Source organism: Tiliqua scincoides, chromosome 2 (assembly GCF_035046505.1).
Source record: "Tiliqua scincoides isolate rTilSci1 chromosome 2, rTilSci1.hap2, whole genome shotgun sequence".
In the NCBI taxonomy this organism is placed as follows: Eukaryota; Metazoa; Chordata; class Lepidosauria; order Squamata; family Scincidae; genus Tiliqua; species Tiliqua scincoides.
Window position 1 is genome coordinate 71,455,138 of NC_089822.1, and position 18,629 is coordinate 71,473,766.

Consider the following 18,629-nt stretch of genomic DNA (forward strand, 5'->3'; position numbering starts at 1 on the left):
TGTTTGGATAGCATCACACCAAAATCTTTTAAGCAGCCTTTCTGCCCAATCCTATTGGGCCAGTAAGCTGCTGGAATGTGTGTTCTGACAGCATAATATGCTTTCTGGTTATCACAAACACAACAATGCCAGAGACTGGCCTAGCCACCGCTGCAGGCAGCAAGCAGTCAGGCCTGTGTGGCAATGGACACGGAATGCCCACTGTCTGAGGTAAGGCTGCCCAGGCAGTGGGTGGGAGGCAAGGAGGAGGTGGAATGGGGTGGGGGAGGGCAGAACAGGGAGGCAAGGAAGAGTATGGATAATACCTAGGCTGGTTTGCTGGCGGCAGCACCTCCTGAATCCTCACTCCCTTCCTGGACCCAATCTGCCTTCACTAGTTCATGGGGACTTGAACCAGAGATATTGCTGGCACAGGTCCAAGCAGATCCTGTGGTCAGGCATGGACTTACCCCGCAGCAAGGGAACAAATGTTCCCTTAATCCAAGGAGGCCTCCTGAGGGCAAAACTATCCGGTGGGATGCAGTGGATAATGCATTGATACAGCTGCATTGGCACACAGGGACTGTTTGCCGATTGGACTGCCCATGTCTTTTTTATATCTTGCCATTGATTTCAGCACCCAGGTAAAGCCCAGAGAGATAATCAAAGTACCAGCACTATTTTCTACATGTCCACTCAGATGTAAGACAAACTGAGGTTAATGGGACTTAATCTCAGATAAATCTAAATAGGATTGCAGCCTAAATGTGTTAAATAAAGATGCCAAAAACTAAACAAAAAATCTCAAAAAATCACAACATAACAATGGAAGAACACCTCCATTAAAGCATTCACTTTTTAATTGAGAATTATGATTATCTTATTTGAAATAAAAGAATACAATGAAGGCACAGATTGCCAAATATTGGAACAAGCCTCATGCTTCTGTTCCTATGAAAACTTGCAGGTCGAGTTTGTGCTGGCAGCAAAATGATACAGGAAGCATTTGTTGCCTCTTCTTGAGCGATGCTTGATTACAAATTAATCTCTTGGGATTTTATGTCTGTTTCATATGGTTAATGAGTGTCTTAACACTACCTGCTACTCTTCCTTGTCCAAAGGCCAGTTGGTCCCCGAGCATATATAAAACCATGAAGAGCTAAAACTTGCAGAGCTGGAAGTGAGAGACTCAGGCGGAGCTTGAGACTAGAGCTAACCACAATGATGCCAAAGAAACTTCTTTCGCTTCTTCGCTTGTTGGTGCTCTTGCTCGGCTTTGCAATTATTTGCTTAGGAGCCTTTTGCATCTCAACGGGTATCTCTGCCTGCAAGTGCAATAACTTCCCTGTTGCTTATTTCCTGTTACCCACGGGGTTTATTTTTCTCCTCTCTGGGATTTTCTGGTGCACCTGTCATGAGGCCAGCAAGCACAAGAGTTTATTCCAAGGCTTTATACAGGAAACACCGAGACTTCAACACAATCACATCAGTACTGTAGACAGGTATGTCTTGTGTGTTTCTGTTCTAGGCCTTCCATCATTTCTTGCTTCTCATATATTTAGATGATTTTGTTCCATTTGCTTCCAGTTGTGATACAAAAATACACATATACATAGCAACAGACGGTTTTCTGCTTGCCATTTATAATCTGAATTTGATTCTCATTTATTTTTGTAGTTCTGAGAAACTGAATTTATTCCATTTCATTTGTTCCATAGCTTTCCCTCTGTATCTCTCATTAACACGATACTATTTACCTTACCTTCTCTTTGCTCTCTGTTCAGTATTATTTGCTCTTCTGAGAGCTTCCTGGATTTTGTGTAAATTATATTATTCTTCTGTCCTCACAATCTATTTCTTTCTTCTGCAGTACAGTACATATTTTAGGCAAGACTCTCAGCATGATTTTCTAGGTCCACAAATAGTACTATACAATCCCTATTTCTAGTCTTCTTCCTATATATATATTCTGATTGTAAGGACGGCTTGCTTTGTTCCTGTTTGTTTCCTAAAGCAAAAATGTTCTAATTGTTTAATCTTGTTCCAATTATTTTATGGGTTAGAAAGATCTATGTGAAAATACAAAGTGGTTCCCCTGAGTACTGTGTTTGGAACAATCTCCATCGCAGATAATATCTTCCTGTGCAAAGAGCCAGCATAGTACTTGGTACAGAATGTAGGAAAACTGTAGTGAGTTATGAAGCTCACTAGATGGCCTTAGATGAGTCCTTCTCAGCCTAGTTTACTTCATTGACTGCAATCTTATGCACACTTACCTGGGACTAATCCCAATGAATACAGTGGGATTTAGTTCTGAGTACAGTTACATGAGATTGTAGTGTGAATCCTTACTAGCAAAGAATTTCTTCCTGTGATCCTTGAACATAGCATATAAAATCAACCTAACATATAAGGAACTGAATGACCAAATGGTGTTTGTGTTTGGTACTGCAGCAACATTTTAGCCCTTCGTGCCTGTTGGTGTATGTGCTTTCGTGATGGAAAGGCTACATCCCAAAAAAGAAGTGGATTCAAGATGTCTGTACTGTGTATGCATTCATGAACTGCAAAGCCATTATTAGAAGCACTGCTATTGAGGGACCCAGCATAAAAAATTACTTTAAAATGGTTGCTGGATACAGTACATCTTGAAATCAAACCTGGGTCTTTTCATATGAAGGCATGACTCAAAACTCATTGGCACTTTTGGCTCAGAAGTATTTTTCCAGTACTTGGAAAATACAATACATACAAGGTATACTTTGTATAGGTATTTCTGAGAAAGGCTAACAATGCAACCCAAGGTATGTCTATTCACAAGCAGGTCCCATTGAGTTCAGTGGGACCTACTCCAAGATAAACATGTATAGGATGGCAACCTCAAGCTATTACCATGTTATCTGCCCAGCCTGCGTTTGAGATTCCTGTGTAAGTTGCCATGACAGGAGTGACGACTGATGCTTTTACAATGAGTGTTCCCTCAAGTCAGGCTGGCCAGAGGCCTGGCAAAGTTTGTTAATAGGCCATGGATACCAGTGTCATTTCCTATTCTGTTGTAGTAACAGCACCATAAACACTCACAATAGGCAAAGCAGCGGCTCTATAAATACAACACAGCACATACCCCGGTTAGATAACTAGGAAGATTTCGCTCTTTGAATGAGCTGGTGGCCTACACTGCAAAATAAATCAGATTGTGAAATAAGCTTAGACAGAATGAGGACTTCCTTCTCAAATGAAACAGGCTCCAATAAAAGAAAGGGAATGACGTACAATCAGGCAAAAATAACATTCACTCTACCCTAACTGAGTCCTATCGCATCATCACTGGAAGATACAAAGGTATTCCTAAAAGAGGAGTGTCACAGACAGAATGGCCTGCAATGCAAAACTGGCAACGGAATCTCCCCCCCAGCCCCTCCCGATATCTCTATTTAGCAGGCGTCAGTTGTGCCTTTTGAAGCAATGAAAATGGCTTTTGGGGTCTATCTCCTGCCTTGGCCTTTGAGAAGAAGGGCAATGTGGCAAATAGCAGCTATAAGATCTGAGGAGCAGGGCAAGCATAGACTGTGCTGGGATACACTCGCATCTCACCTACAGAGTCTAGGCATGTAACACAAAGTGTGGTTTTGTCTTGGCTGTGTTTTATGCAGGCCTGACTTCTACCCTCCCTCTTACGAGGACAGCACTAATCCTGAAAAGTGGACCTTCCCACTGCCAGTCTGCCAACGGGAACCACAGAAGGATAGCTACAGCATACCTCCACCTCTGTACACAGAGAGCAGCCTGGAGTTCATCGAGGAAGGCAACCCCCAGAATCAGCAGCCGCCTTCATATGAAGTATCGGTGCAGCAGCAAGCTAGAGAACAAGACTCGGTGCTGGAAGACACTTCAACTGCTCCTGTGGCGCAGGCTGGCTGCAACTAGAACAGGCTGTCAAAGGACCTGAGGAGGAGATAAGCCATATCTGCTATTCTGGGAGACAGGCCACGGTTAGTGGCCTGTGTGCAAAATGCTGTCGAGGACAGTGCTGTCCCATTCATTGGGTACAAACAGAGCCCTGTGATAGCACTCAAGGGCTGGCCATGCAGCATTAGAGGGGCTATTTCAGAAACACCAATAAGACCTGGTGTTCCTAAGGTTATGAAAGGACGGCATTGCTGAGTGCAGTCCAGTCTTGCTGGCTGGTTGCAACATTGGGTCCATTTGTTTCCACATTGCCATGTTGAGAAGTGTCTTTGAGAACCATTAATGTAAAGATCACCAACAACAGCATGTGGGGTAGTGCCAAAGGCAGAGAGATTTCTGAAAAATATTTCTGAAAAAAAGGCAAGAGTGGAAAAAAAAATTGCAGCAAAACATTGTGATCTACTAATGATTGAGGGAACACAAACAGACTGTGAGCCAGACCGGCTATGCTGTTATTGCAAGAGAAACATTATATTCTGCTTTCTGTATTTACAAGAATGATGAGAGGCTTCCTTTTTTCCCCCCAAAAGCTAAACAGACTTGAAACTGCCTACATTGATCTGAAGGTATTCCTCTATAGAAAGGGATGAAATAAATAGGTTTTGTAAAAGTGATTTGAAATGACTCAATGAAATTGACTTGATTGTACCAGAAACCCAGTTAAGCAATCCAAGTAAGATGAGAGATTTGCAATGTAAGCTCAAGCAGTTCCACTGAAGTGGATGCAAATCTAGCAGTTTAAATGCAAATTCTTCAGTCCATCTGGGTTATAGACTAGTTTTGTACTTAACAATTGTGGTATTTTGAGCAAGATCTGTCTTAGGAACATAAGGTGAAGGGGATTTGCCCCAGGCACGTGAACAAAGCATTCTATTTGGTAAAAGATGTAATATGCTGTTCAGAACATAATGAGCAAAGAATATCTCTTGGGTTGAAAAATAGGACTGTCATCGTAAATAATGTAACTATAACATTTCTGTTATATATCTCTTATTTATACAAGCCAACTGCTTTCCAGATCCTAAAGAAAATTGAGTCCATGGACTCCAGTTAAATAAATACTAGTGATAGGGTGCGTTATGTCCATATTTATTTATCTTCAATTACTTTGTCTCCTGTGGAGCTTTGGCATCAACTGTGTTTTCTGTTAGCATTGGCCAGCTTTGGTAGAGGGATTCTCTTGGCTGATTATTGAACAGTTTGTAGCTTGTTTTTTTTTTGGTAATGACAATATTTTTATATTGTGTTTGAGGTTACCTGGTTTACATACTATTTTAATATTGCACTGCACTCTCTTTTTCCAACAATAAAACTTTGTATTTAAAAAGTCCAGAGACAAGCACCATTTGTTTGTGAAGGGGATGAATTCATACTTCCATATTAGACAAGCGTAAATCAGAAATAAATTGCAATACATTTAGTCATTCAGCTTCCAAGTTTCTTCAAAGTCAAAGAAAGAAATTTATATTTTGGTTCACGTTCTTCCATATCCATCTTCGCCCATCTCGTCACCATGCAAGACAGCAACCATCCCTAGCAACTACCTTTCAGTACAACATGAATGAGGACCACTTGTTCATGTAACCCAAGGTTTGTTATGCTGGCAAGCTTTCCTAACCAAGCAGAATAATGAAGGCAGTGCTTTCACTTCGGAAAGATGTTGTCCTATGCGCCAGTTTATTAATTTTATAGCACTTTGCAGTGTACGGTTAAGGCGTTCCATCTTACTTATCCTTACAACAGCACTATAAGGAAGGTTAAACTGAGAGCCAGCAACTCTGATTCAGACCAACTTAAAGCGCAATCCTAACCCCTTATGTCAGTGCTTTCCAGCACTGGCACAGCGGTGCCAATGGGACGTGTGCTGCATCCCGCAGTTGGGTGTCACTCGTGGAGGCCTCCTCAAAGTAAGGGAATGTTTGTTCCCTTACCTCAGAGCTGCATTGCCCTTATGTGAATGCTTTCCAGCACTGACATAAGGGGTTAGGATTGCGCCCTAAGTGAACTTCATGGATGAGAATGATTCTGACTTTCAGAATCCCATAGCCAAACTCAACCACCTCTCTTGACAGCCATATTAAAATCTCTCTGATACATCTTTGACAAATTTCCAGCCTGAAGTTACAACATGGCCTTTGATTGCCCAAGGGATAAATAATAATAATAATAATAATAATAATAATAATAATAATAATAATAACTCTGTATTTATATACCACCTTTCTGGTCATCAGATTACTCCTCTGACTTTATTCAAGGCGGTTTACATAGGCAGGCATTTCTAAATCCCTCAAGGGGATTTTTACAATCATAAAGGTTCTCTCTTTCAAGAACCAACAACATTTCAGAATGCATCTTCCTGGTTTGGTCTCATTTCTGGCCTCCAGTTCTCCCACGCAGGCTGACAAGCAGCTCTGTCTCTCACATGGAGGGCAGCCAAGATACTTCATGCTCACACCAAGAGCAGGTGGAATCACTCAGCTGGGCTTGTCAGCTGCTTCAAGGTTTCTCCATTCTCAGCCCTTCGGGGAGCTGCCGGTGTCCTCAAACTAGCGACCTTCTGATGTTATCTTTGGGCTAACGGAGGCTCTACCCTCTAGACCAGACCTCCTGCCCAGATCTTTGGAGTTGTACTTCTAGAATGGCAAACCCCCTTCCCCCATGATGCATCAGAATCCCCTTTGCTTTTTGGGACTGCACAATTGCTACAGAAAACTGAACATTGGTCTTTTGCAGAGTCCCACTGCAGCTGCCCCCCTCCCCCCAAGAAGGAAAGGTAAAGTTTCAAACCACAATACTCACACTGAACTACAAGGCACCACCACTGCATGTATACTCTGGTAGTACCACTCTCCCTCATAAACACCAAGTTTGCATCTCAAGCCAGGGGACAAGCGTGACTGATGCTGTTGTCAAGCCCCTTTCTCTGTGTTACTTTCTCTGTGTCCCACCTTGATCCCCATAGGCAGTTGTCCCACAGCTGAAGACACTGTGCAGACCCCAAGGGAAACCAGCAACCTGCTGGAAGGGACTGGTGTGACCCTGTCAGCTGCTTGGTGAAGTTACTGACCTAGTCCTTCCAGTCAGGCCTCTGTGGATTTGCAAACTCCATGACAGACAGTGAAACAGCTGGTGAAGCCAGACCTCACAGGCATCTGTTAATTGGCCATCTGTTGGATAACGTGCAATGGCAAAACGGCCTGCTGGGATGAGATGGTTGTCAACCCCACATATTTGTTTCTCTTTCACATGCTGCTCTTTTGCTGACACAGTCTAATGACACTCCTTAGGCTGGACCTCCCTTGTTGTCTCTTTGTTAGCAGATAGGGGTCCCTTCTATGCACCCTAGTTGCTCCTTACCTCAGCTGACCTCAGGGTGGAACTCAGGGAGGGGCTCTATTCTCAAGGTCTGCAGCATCCTCACTCCATGACTTCTTGAGCTGTGAGGGAGATGTTCCTCAGTGATCTTAAGCCCACTGTTCTCCGCTGCCATGGTATCTAGTGGGCAGCAGCAGGGGGACAGCATACCAACAGCCACACCATCAACAGCAATGCATCAAAAGGCATGGGGTAAGTATGGGTGTGGCTAGATGGGTGGGCCACTGCTGATCCAGTGATTGGCCTATGCAACATTCCTGCTGATAGATCCATGTGCTATCACCTCCCAGGTTGGTGTTAAATGCCAGATATAGTGCTCTTTGCCTGGCTCCTGCTGTGGTTGGGTGGTTAGCAATTAGCTTTGTAGAGTATCTGATGTGGTTTCTCAAACTGCTCCCCTCTCTTTTGTCCCTGCTATGCTTGTTTCAGGACAGTCATGCCAAAGATGAGTGCCTTGCTGGTGAGAGAACATCACAGCTGGGCTTAAACTTGTCTTGCCAGACTTCCGGCCTGTGTCTTTGTGCAGTGAACTACCAGCATTCTGTTTTGCCCTTGTGACCTGTCCCATTCCTTCCGTTGGCAAAAGGTGATGATGAATGCCCACACAAGGACTCAAACTATGGGGAGACTTGTGGGTTTAGAGCACTTTTCTGTTCTGAGGGAGCTGTCTGTCTACCCTTCCTGGGCATTAGTCAAAAAGGTATTCCTTGGATGTGTTCGTGCAGGGGTTCCTAGCAGGTCTTTGCTTTTGCCCCTTCTTTGGTGTTGCTAATATTGTGCTGTTAATTCCCAGTAGTCAGCAGGGGGGCACCCCCCAATATTGACTGCTCATTGGCTGTGCATATGTCCCTACTCCCTGGTCTGTTCATACTGACCACTGGCATTGAGGCTAGGTAGATGCAGTGACTGGCTCCTAGGACTTCACATCCAGAGCCATTACTAGGGTGCAGCCTGAAGGGCACCTCCAATGGGCACTTCACTAACAAAGGTGAATGCCCCTCAGACTCTGTTGGCTGCTTTGTACCCCTTCCTTCTTTAAAGGGGAGCCTTCACAGGAGAATGGGAGTATGCAAATCTGCCAGCTCCCCCTCCCTCATGGAGAACCTGGAAGTGATGTCACTCTATCATGTGATGTCATGACATCACTGCCTCCGGGGCAGTGAGTTATGCCACTGATCACATTGATGATGTATGGATGATGCCCTGATGTCAGGACAAGGCCTGTAGGTTATGGGGTGTGTCTGGATTTCCATGGAAACTGTTGGCATTTTTGGGCTACAACAGTGTAACTAGTAGGGAAGGCTGCACTGGTGTGGCATTGCCTAGGTGGACTTAGCATATGATGGGCTTAATGCCAGCGTCCATGCGATGTCAGCACAGTGTCTGAAAAGGCCTGGGCATACATTTTCTGAAGTTATACTCAGTACTCAGATGTTTAGCCCACAGGCCTCTGTGACATCACAGGAAAAAAAGCTAACAGCCACCAGAGGAACTGAGGTGGCACCTGCTTATGCAGAAAACACATTTTGACTTCAAGGCAAATCAGCCATTTACTGCTAAAGTACATTTACTGCCTATAGGCCACGGGCATACTAGCGTTATCTAAAAAGGAACCATAAAACTTCATTTGATTTAGAAAAAAAGATGTTTAATAATACTGCAATAAAACACTGTGCTTTTAGAAGTGAGGAAACAATCCATGCCTCATTTACATAGACGCAGCTAAAAGGAGGTTTGTGTTGAATTAGAGCGAGCCGTGTCTTAGCATCAGTGGTTTCATGCAAGGCATACATACGGCATTCCACGTTATTAAATGTCATTGCAAGTTTTGACAAAAATCAGAAGAAACCAAATGAGTTTTGTAAAGCACAATGGCATTAAAATTGCACTAAAAAGGAACACTTGGCCATTGCAATGAATTGTACTAGTGTCAGATTGCGCAAAGCCTCCTTGACAAATGACAAGCAGCCACACCTCTGTTCCCCAAGAATAAAAACATTCAAATGAGTTCACATGCACAAAGAGTTCTTATCGGTTCAGGGTCTTGTGGCTGAGCTGTGCTATTCTTTTATAGGCACAAGAACAGCCTGTGGTACCCTCTCTTATCTGCCCCATCTGTTCCTTGATGACTCATCCCATGACCCTCTGGTAAAGCATCTGGTAGGTTTTCAGGCAGCTAAATGAATTAGAGAAGTATTTCTAAAACGTCATACAATTCATTATACAGTAGTTTAAGGGCAACCACAGCTGACATTTCATTAGGGATAGACTCCCTTGAATACTATGCCCTCAAAAAAAACAACCCTCACAATCACAACACTCTTGTCTGTCACAGCAGGCTACAGTTTGTTCTTGTTAAAAGAAGCCCTTGCAAAACAGGGTAGATATTTATTTAACTGGAACTGTGCAAAGATGACAAGTGCAACACACTCTAACGAACATATTTTAATTAAGACCTCTTGCTTCCACACCCATTCTGTTGGTCTTTTCCAGCTCTTTCCTACATTTAAGGCACTGAGAAAAGAACCAAGCTACTGCTGTGGTATAAATGGCCCTGGAAAAGGTTAAGGGGCTTAAATGCCTGCCACACAGTTATTGTAGTCCCAAGAGGCTGAGAGAAGCAAGAACAAAGTTGCAGTCTGCCAAGTGAGTGTTCCACTGTGCAGAGCTGGAAATAATCTGTTTTAAGGTTATGGTCTTTGTTAAGGACTGCTTCTGATGCGATCTCTCTGGGTTACTGATAAGGTTTTTTAAGGGGATCATAGGGGTACCTGTGGAACAGAAGTTGTACCTGAGACCTGTGGGTCATTTATAATGTATTTTTTTAAATAACTTTGTCAAGAAGTCACATGAACACAACACTTGGGGAAATGTCACACAGGAGACTGACGTCTTCTGGAGGATTTGTGAAAGAATCTGAGATTTCTTTGGGTTTAGATGCCTAGATTTAATCTCTGAGGACTAACCTTGGTATGATATCTAATACATGAGGTCATATGGTCCTTTAAAAAGCCAATCCGAGTTCAAAGCAATATGCTGGAAATGTTACTAAGCAGAACATTCTGTTATTGCACCATCATGTAACTAGAGCGCAGTGCCAATTAATTACATGCAGAATGACCTCTCCATGTAGAAACATTTCTGCTAGATTCTTTCAATTCAACACTGGCTTTTTAAAGTGATTATGGGAACCTTCCAGTATAAAAAGTTTGACTTTGCCAACTGCCACTCATGTGAAAAGAAGTGGAATGCAAGCTGATCTTCAGAGATAGTATCATGTTGAATCTAATTCATAATAGCTCATTTATTTAAAGGGGGGGGGAGGAAAAGGGAACTCCAGCAGTTTCCTTCCAAAAACAGAAAAACCTCATAGAAGACTTGGATCTCTGCCAAGGCAGCTGCAGCAGATAAATACTAAGAGAAAAATTTCCTTCAGTATTGTTTAGCACAAGTAAAACAGTTAACTGCTTTAAATGGGGTTAACTTTAAAACATAGGAAAATATAATGTCATATTTGAATACAGGAAGGTTTAGAAGGGAATAGGGTGGAGGGAAAAGCCATCGCACTTTTTTTTTATCACAAGCACTTAAGCCACATGTGCAGAGCATTTGTGTTGATACGGATTTGTGCAAAAAGCTAGTTGCATATTGACTTCCTTCACCTTTTAAATTCAAAAGTCATGAATGTAGCACATGCCAGGCTTCAGCTGGCACATAACTTGCGCTTAGTACATGTGAAACTTTGGCTGGGAAAGTCACGGTGCAATTCTATGTATGTCTTCTTAGAAGTATAGCCCATTGAGTTGAATGATACTTGGCTGGGAAAGTCACGGTGCAATTCTATGTATGTCTTCTTAGAAGTATAGCCCATTGAGTTGAATGATACTTACTCCCAGGTAAGTGTGCACAGGAGTGCAGCAATCCTATACTTCTCTAGAAGTAAACAATGGTGTTTACTTCTAAGTAGGCATGCATAGGGTTCTTCTCTCAAAATGGCAGCAGCAGGGTATACTGAAAGTTCTAATTTGTATCTCATTTTGAAACTTCAACATTTAGGTACACTTTCATGGTATTAAGTCCTATAGAATGAAGTGGGACTTACTTCCAAAAAGTCATGCAATGGATCATGCTACACATTTACAGCAAGTACTGGTTAAGGCACCCACACCTGCAGTTTCTATACACAAGCGGCTTTGCTTTGACCCTGTGCTGCATGGGGCATCTCACACAAAGGAAACTATTTGTGGCATCTTTGGTAGAATGACAAGTCTCCTCTCAGCAGCTGAGTCTTTCAGTCAGCTGGAGTGACCAACAGCCTTAATATTTTTAGTTCAAAATCTTGAATTAGCCTATTACACCCAAAAGATCCATTTAGAAAATACAAGGGAACCAAGAGTTATTTTCTCCTGATCCTTTTGAAAGTACTCCTGATCCTTTTGAAAGTACTACTTCACACTATCACTTTAGTTACCAAGAGAGCTTTTTACTTTTTGAAAATTAAAACTAAGATTATCAAAATAATAACAGGAGCCTGTGCATGGCACCAAAGTCCAAAGAAAGGCTACATATGGACCATATCTGCTTTCCAAATGCAGGAGAAGTTGGAGAACATCAGAATATTTTCTTTCATGCTGGCATCTTGTAAAATGCTTGATACAAAGCAGCGCTCTCTCTCTCTCTCAATTTTTGTGTATAAGAAGATAGTGAAGTCATAGTACAGAAGTAAATGCACTGTCATCTTAGCAGAATAAGGAAGTTGAATATGAATTCTACCCCCCCCCCCAACCCTTAGAGCAGTGGTTCCCAAACTGTAAGCCGTGGCTTCCCAGGGAGCCATGAAACCAGCCAGGGGAGCCACAGAATCCTGGCAAAAAACCTGACACCCTATATACAATGTATAAGATTTTAGCCCTAATGGGGAGCCATGGCCAATGGCCCAGTAGGTGAAGGGAGCTGCCAGTTGAAAAATTTTGAGAACCACTGTCTTAGAGTAATACAAGGCACAAACAGTTGGCATGGTTGGGCAAGGTCTCCTTTCTCCTGTGCCCTCTCGTTTTTGGCCCAAGGTTAGTGGTGATTCTTTGGTTCAGGTGATAACTGTAGGACCCTTGCGACCTGTTCTCTCGTGAATCTGAGATATTTTCAGTGCAATTGCTATGAGAGGACTCAGGACAGCCTAAAAAGAAAAGGAAAAGAGGAAAATGGCAAGTTAGGCAAAGAAATGACAATAACACGTTTTAAAAGAAAGATAAAGCATTATTTGTGCTTGTGAGCACAAAGATGTGAGCATTATTCTTAATCAGCAGCAACTCATATACTAATTTTCTTTGTTTGGAGAACTTATTCACTGCTCTTCAGCCAAAAGGGTTCTGAGAGCAGTGTAGGAAGTATATGGAAATACAAGTGTGTGCATATATATGAAATTACATCTCGCTGTATGAAGAAAACCACTTTGGGGGACTCTAATCAAAAATTACAATTTATTCTTGCCTGGTCCTATACAGTTCCAAGTTGTTAGAGTGTTTCAGTATAATGTTCCAATCCATGTAATCCAGAAATGTGAGGCATTTAACTTTTGTCAGAATTGTGCTGAAAGTATTGTTGCAGGTCTATGTTAATCTGATCATCGTAATTCACTTTAAAAACTAGGAGCTGATTTGGGTGGCCCAACAGCCAAGAATGTGTGCCTGGAATCACATGCCCAGCCTCAACTGGAAATAAACCAGCTGCATTACTTGTTCAGGCTCCCAGAATGTTCTCTTTTACCGTACTTTTGTTCTGTATCTAATCACCAAAATCACAGCCCTTATATACGATCAGTATGAATGTAATCCCCAATGCACAGCACTTTGGACATAACCTCAGGACGCAAATGGGGAAATGCTGAAAGGGCAGCCAGTCCGTATGTGATGCTAGGAATTCCAACAAGGGATCATACAAATAAAACCTTGTCAGTTTGCTTGTTAAAGCCTTATTCAAATGAGCAGCCTTTCTCCCAAACCTTAATCCATGTAGTCTGCTTTATTTACTACATGCTTTATGATCTGCTAAGGCAACAAATACAAGTCCATACAGCAATTTTGTTTCTTGAATAAGCAAATTAATTCTGCTCTCCAAGAAAAAAAATGTTCCAAAAACCTTTAAATAATAAAGAACAAACTGTGGGAATTTTCAGTGCTGCCTCCCACACAAACAATACGATCTCCAGGGATGACATTAAAAAAAAAAAATCATCTCCAAGCACTGTCCTTGCCAATGTTTGGATTTATATTTTTGCAAGCTCTACTGGGGATAGGAAAGTCTTATACAGCAGGATGCAGTGCCATCTGCAAGAAGTTAGCATTGGTCTCATTGCCTTCGATTTCTCTCTCACACACAAAATCAACACACCCATCAGAAACATCCTATAATTCAACGTGGTGGTTATGATGGTGATTATCATTTGAGTCCCACCCTACTGAGTAGGAATCTGCTGCCAACCAGTGGAACCTCAGATGTGCTTGAATATTAACCACAATTAGTTTGAGAGAGCTTTCTCCAAGATAAGATGAAAAGCTAAACAGCTGCAGCTGTAGAATATTGGCCATACACACAGAGGGAAGCTTGTTCAGTGCAGAAATGAAATACAACACTATTTCAGAAGGAGCCACAGTTCAATGACAGGCTACATGCATTGCATGCAGGAGGTCCCAGGTTCAATCCCTGGTGTCTCCGGGTAGGGCTAGGAAAGACCCCTGCCTGTAACTATGGAGAACTGTACTGTTGACCAAAAGTCTGACTCAATATAAAAGGTCACTTTGCATTTTCATCACAAGGTCAGGGAGTGCTGCAGTTAATTTACATTTCTATAGAATATGTCAAAAGCAATTCAAGAATCAGGTTCACAAACATGGCTGATAGCTTCCAGCTGAAAGCTGGAAGACATGTTGCTCTTAATCTTTATAAGCCATTTTTGCTTGAAATGGTTGGCCTTAAATAACCATCCAGTGAAATAACCCTCAATAAGCTTTTGAGAAATACTGACATGTGTTGGGAAAGAAATACTTCTTTCGACAAATGCTTTTGTTCTTACTTGCACCTTTAAGCATGGTTACCTGTGAAGTTCAGCAGCAAAAAATTCCTAAGGAACCATCTTTGTTTGAAAAACACAATTCCAAAATAGCCATGTGCTAGGTGTGGATTCAAGGGTCAATCTCCTACTTAGCAATCAAGCTACCTTGCTCATTGGGTAGCAAACTTGTCTGTCATGGTTCAAGGGGTAGAACAGGGCTTTTCAAACTGGAGCATTGCAATGCCCTAGCCTGTGAGCCCTGGCCACTTATCCCTTAAGGGGCGGGGGAAGGCAGCAACGTGATCCCCAGGATCAAGTCACTCAGGGGGCTGCAGGGACTGGGATGCACTCACCAGTCCCTGCAGCAGCCTCCCAGGAGTTCAGGGAGCCCTGCGCGAGGGTCTGCAGGGCCCCCCCAGATCCTGATAAGTGAAAGTGCAGCTACTGTGTTCCACTTCCGGTTTTGCGGAAGTGGCGCATGATCACTGCACTTTCACTTCTCAAGACCTGGGGAGCCCTGCAGACCCTTGCACAGGGCTCCCCGCACCCCAGGAAGGCTGTTATAGGGACTGGTGAGTGCATCCCAGTCCCTGCAGCCCCCTCAGTGACCCCCCCCACAAGAATTTACTGCAGTTCAAACTCTCCCTGAGAGTTTGAAACCAATGGGGTAGAATGAAGTAACCCCAGAGGATACCACTCCTCCCATCAGGCACCTTGATCTGCCATCATCATCTCAAAGTTTCCTAGCCCACAGGAAGTGGGTGGTGTTCTTTACCAATCACGTGAGTGATCCATTCATTGGGAGCTTAGAGAGGAGCACCCACTCTCTCAACCATGAGTGAAATACCTGAGGTTTCCTTGAGCAATGTAAGTAATTTAAGCCATATAATGCTAATTCAGATTATGTTATGTTATTCTCCTGGTTTGCTAAGTCATTGTAGGTTCCTGAAGTTTATTGCACTCATTTGGTGAAAAATGTTCTTTATACTTTCCAGCCAAGCTCAGGCATTTTCCATCAACCTGCTTGTACTTTCTGCCTTTTCCACATTAATTGTTTTTTGTTTTCACTCATATTAAAAAAAAAAAAAATTATGTTTCTATGCCTTGCCTGCCTGGTCAATGTTCACAGTTAATTCAGTGGACTGTCATACGATAGTCCTACATACTCTTTGCCCTACATATGAAATTGTTTGTTTGATTTTTAGTAAGAACCCCTGGGATTTTGTTTCTCAATGAGAGGATTTTTTTTACCCTCCCCCGCCCAACAGCCTTCCTTTGCTTGGTCTCTGGAGCTTGGGATGGTAGCAGCAGATGCAGTTGACTAAGGATTTTCCCTGCTAAGTTGGTCATCCAGGAAAGGAAAAGCAGGAAGTGGTATCTGTGTGCTAACCACAAGGAAATACTTGCCTCGGTCAGCCTGCCTTCTCCTAAGAGTCCTTTCCCCTGACAGACATGTTCAGACTTACTAGCATGTGCATCTGTACACACTGTACAGTTCAAAAATAATCAAATGAGGTTGGGCAATAAAATATAGCTAAAAATAGTTCAGATATTGATTCAAAAATACACAGTAACCGTTTTATTATCCTATTATCTTTTTTCATCTAAATTAAATCTGGAACAGCCTGATACAACTAAGTTTAGCAGTGTAACCATTTGGCTTGATAAATATAATAATTTGTGACAATGCATAAAAGTCCAAAGTTCTGCATATTTATCTGATAAAAGGCACACAAAGGTTGTAATGATCAAATGAGCTGATGATGGGCTCATTAGTATGCACCACAGGAAGGGTTCCATAAGGGTCAGTCATAAAGCAAATTTTGTAGATTTTTACACACACACACAAAGTCACAATCAAGTACAGAGCAATAGTGCTGAGCTCCAGTACTGGCACTGGGTATCCTAAACATGCCATAAAGCACATTTACAGCATCTTTGAAGTAGAGAGCACCAGCATTGGGTCAGTGCCAGTTGGCACTGAGCCCAGCGCTGGATGGAGAACACCGTGCAGCAGTCCAGAAAAAGGTAAGAGTACTGAGTGGTGATGTGGCCTTTTGCAGAGACGTTCAAGGGCAGAGGAGGAACCAATCCAGGAGGGGAGTGGGACTGGTGGAGGCCTCTTCCACCCAATCCTATCCTTTGAATCGTGCTGCAAAGGCTGACAAGGAGGTTCTCAAGCCTGCACTGGGAAAATAGCTGGTGCAGACGTAAGAAGCCCCATTATGGGGTTTGGGGCTTTCCTCAGTGGAAGGGGACTTATGTCCCCTTCCCCTGAGGAGACCTCTGGAGGCTTCCCAGTGCCTGTTGGATACAGTGGTCGCCATTTTGGCCCTGCTGTCCCTCTGGGTGCCAGGTAGGATTGGGCTGTAAATTAGCTTAACTGTGCTGGATTGTGGTCTATTTTTGAATTAAGCACAAAATGCAACAAACAGCTGTGGATTGTTTAGATTCACTGAGAATGGCAGGAGGGTATGAGCTGTTTTCCTTTTAAAGTAATTGAAAGGGATGTGCTTCATATTAAATCACTTAGATCTGAAGTAGTAACCCTTAGGTAGTCAATGAAAACATCAACTCAGTGTGCAGCAGCTGTGAAAATGTTGCATTCCATGCTAGGAATAATTGGGAATATTAAAACAAGACAGCTGTTATCACAATGCCTTTTTAGACAGCTATGAGGTGGCTGCATTTGTAATGGAGTATGCAGTTCTGGTTGCTCCATCTCAAAATGGATATAATAGTTGGAAAAGGTCTATGCAAGGGCACAAGAATGATAAAGGATTTGATCAAGATGCTACACTAAACAAACCCTTGGTCTGACCAGCAGGATTCTTTTTATTTTCTTTGCGCATGATGCAAGGGTATGAACTCCCTCCTGAAATGCACAGAACAGGTTGCCTTATTCTAAGCCAGGTTTTCTCAAACTGTGGGTCACAACCTGATTGTGGGTGGGTCACAAAGCTGCAACTGACAAGCTGATAGCAGACGAGCAAGATGCATTGAACACTATGGAAAGTGAAACTGAGTGATAATACATGTTTACTCATGAGTAGATGTCCATGCCTTGGCCCATTGAGAAGGGCAGTCCAAGAGGAATCTGATGGGTCAGAATGGGTCTGATCCGCTGAACGCAGCTCCCAAAAAACACCTGAGAAGGAAGTCCCTCCCGCCAAGCTGACAAATGCATTGAGCCCTATGGAAAGCAAAACTAAGCCATACGTTCGTGTTTACTCATGAATAAGCAAACATGCCTTAGCTCAGGTGGAAGGCCAGGCAAAGGGGAGTGCAAGGCTACCAGAATCTCGATCCTTTACACGTGGACCTCAACAAGTGCTCCTGAAGGCAGCCCCCCCCCCCATAGTATAGTAAAAAGAGGCTTGAGCTGGTCAGACTTTTTTCTGTTTTAGTTTTGTAAATCTAGGTGGGTCCTGAGGGCACGTAATTTTAAAAAGTGCGTTCCAGTGCTAATAAGTTTGGAATCACTGCTTGATTGGAAAGGGTTGTTATTTTACAGATTCTGTACAGGTTGCCACACCCCCCAGTGGAGTCTCATTTCCTCTCCTCATCATTCTGAGTTTTTCATGCTGCTTAGAGGGAAGCTTTGAATCTCAATCAAGCCCAAACAAATAACATGTTGGATTTAAAATTGATTTTGTCCCAAATCACACGTTACTGGCTTAAATATAAGAACTTAAATTGAACTGGGCATTGGATAGGTCTGAAAATCTTAAGGTTTTCTGGGGGGTCGGTAGGTTTAAGGTTTTTGCAGGCAGGCAACAGCATGAATTCACTTGGTGGAACAGGGCGGGCTTTCCCATCTCATCTCCCCTTAGTTATTTTACTTTAATGATTTCTAATTACTCATTTTAATTAATTTATTTATTTATAGCCTGCCTATCTAGGGAAAATGGCACAATTTCAGTGCTTGCTGCATTCTCAGGAAAGTACTTCCTGCTTGATAATGTCACTTCTGGCCATGACATCACTTCCAGGTTAATGACATCATTTTTGATGGGTTCTGGACAGATTGTCATTCTAAAAAGTGGGTCTTGGTGCTAAGAATTTGAGAACAACTGTTCCACATCATTCATTTATTCTCTTTCCTATATCCTTCCCTATTGCCAGAAGGTTTTATGACAAAACCTCATTTTGAGGCAATTGACATGCTTATGCGGCCCATTAAAGAAAGAACATTAAACTACCTTCCACAGGTTTCTCTGGCTCCCCAGTTGACTGCTGTAACTTGGCCTGG

The 18,629-nt window shown here is 42.7% G+C and overlaps 3 protein-coding genes across 4 annotated transcripts in view; 1 reads left to right on the forward strand and 2 right to left on the reverse strand.

Annotated features, from left to right (window-relative positions):
• The window catches only part of PIP5K1B (phosphatidylinositol-4-phosphate 5-kinase type 1 beta), a 168,410-nt gene extending 164,408 nt beyond the window's left edge, over positions 1–4,002 (reverse strand). For both annotated transcript variants that reach the window (XM_066616506.1, XM_066616503.1), the window contains exon 1: positions 3,740–4,002. The gene's annotated coding sequence lies outside the window, so the exon portion shown is untranslated. The remainder of the gene's footprint in view (positions 1–3,739) is intronic.
• TMEM252 (transmembrane protein 252) lies at positions 1,204–5,283 on the forward strand. Its single transcript, XM_066616508.1, has 2 exons — positions 1,204–1,481; positions 3,633–5,283. The coding sequence occupies exons 1-2, from the start codon at positions 1,204–1,206 to the stop codon at positions 3,904–3,906; spliced, it is 552 nt and encodes a 183-aa protein (XP_066472605.1). The 3' UTR covers positions 3,907–5,283.
• Positions 5,284–11,788: 6,505 nt separating this feature from the next.
• The window catches only part of PGM5 (phosphoglucomutase 5), a 64,130-nt gene continuing 57,289 nt past the window's right edge, over positions 11,789–18,629 (reverse strand). The window contains exon 11 of the mRNA XM_066616499.1: positions 11,789–12,502. Within this exon, the coding sequence (XP_066472596.1) occupies positions 12,413–12,502 (90 nt within the window). The 3' untranslated portion in view covers positions 11,789–12,412. The remainder of the gene's footprint in view (positions 12,503–18,629) is intronic.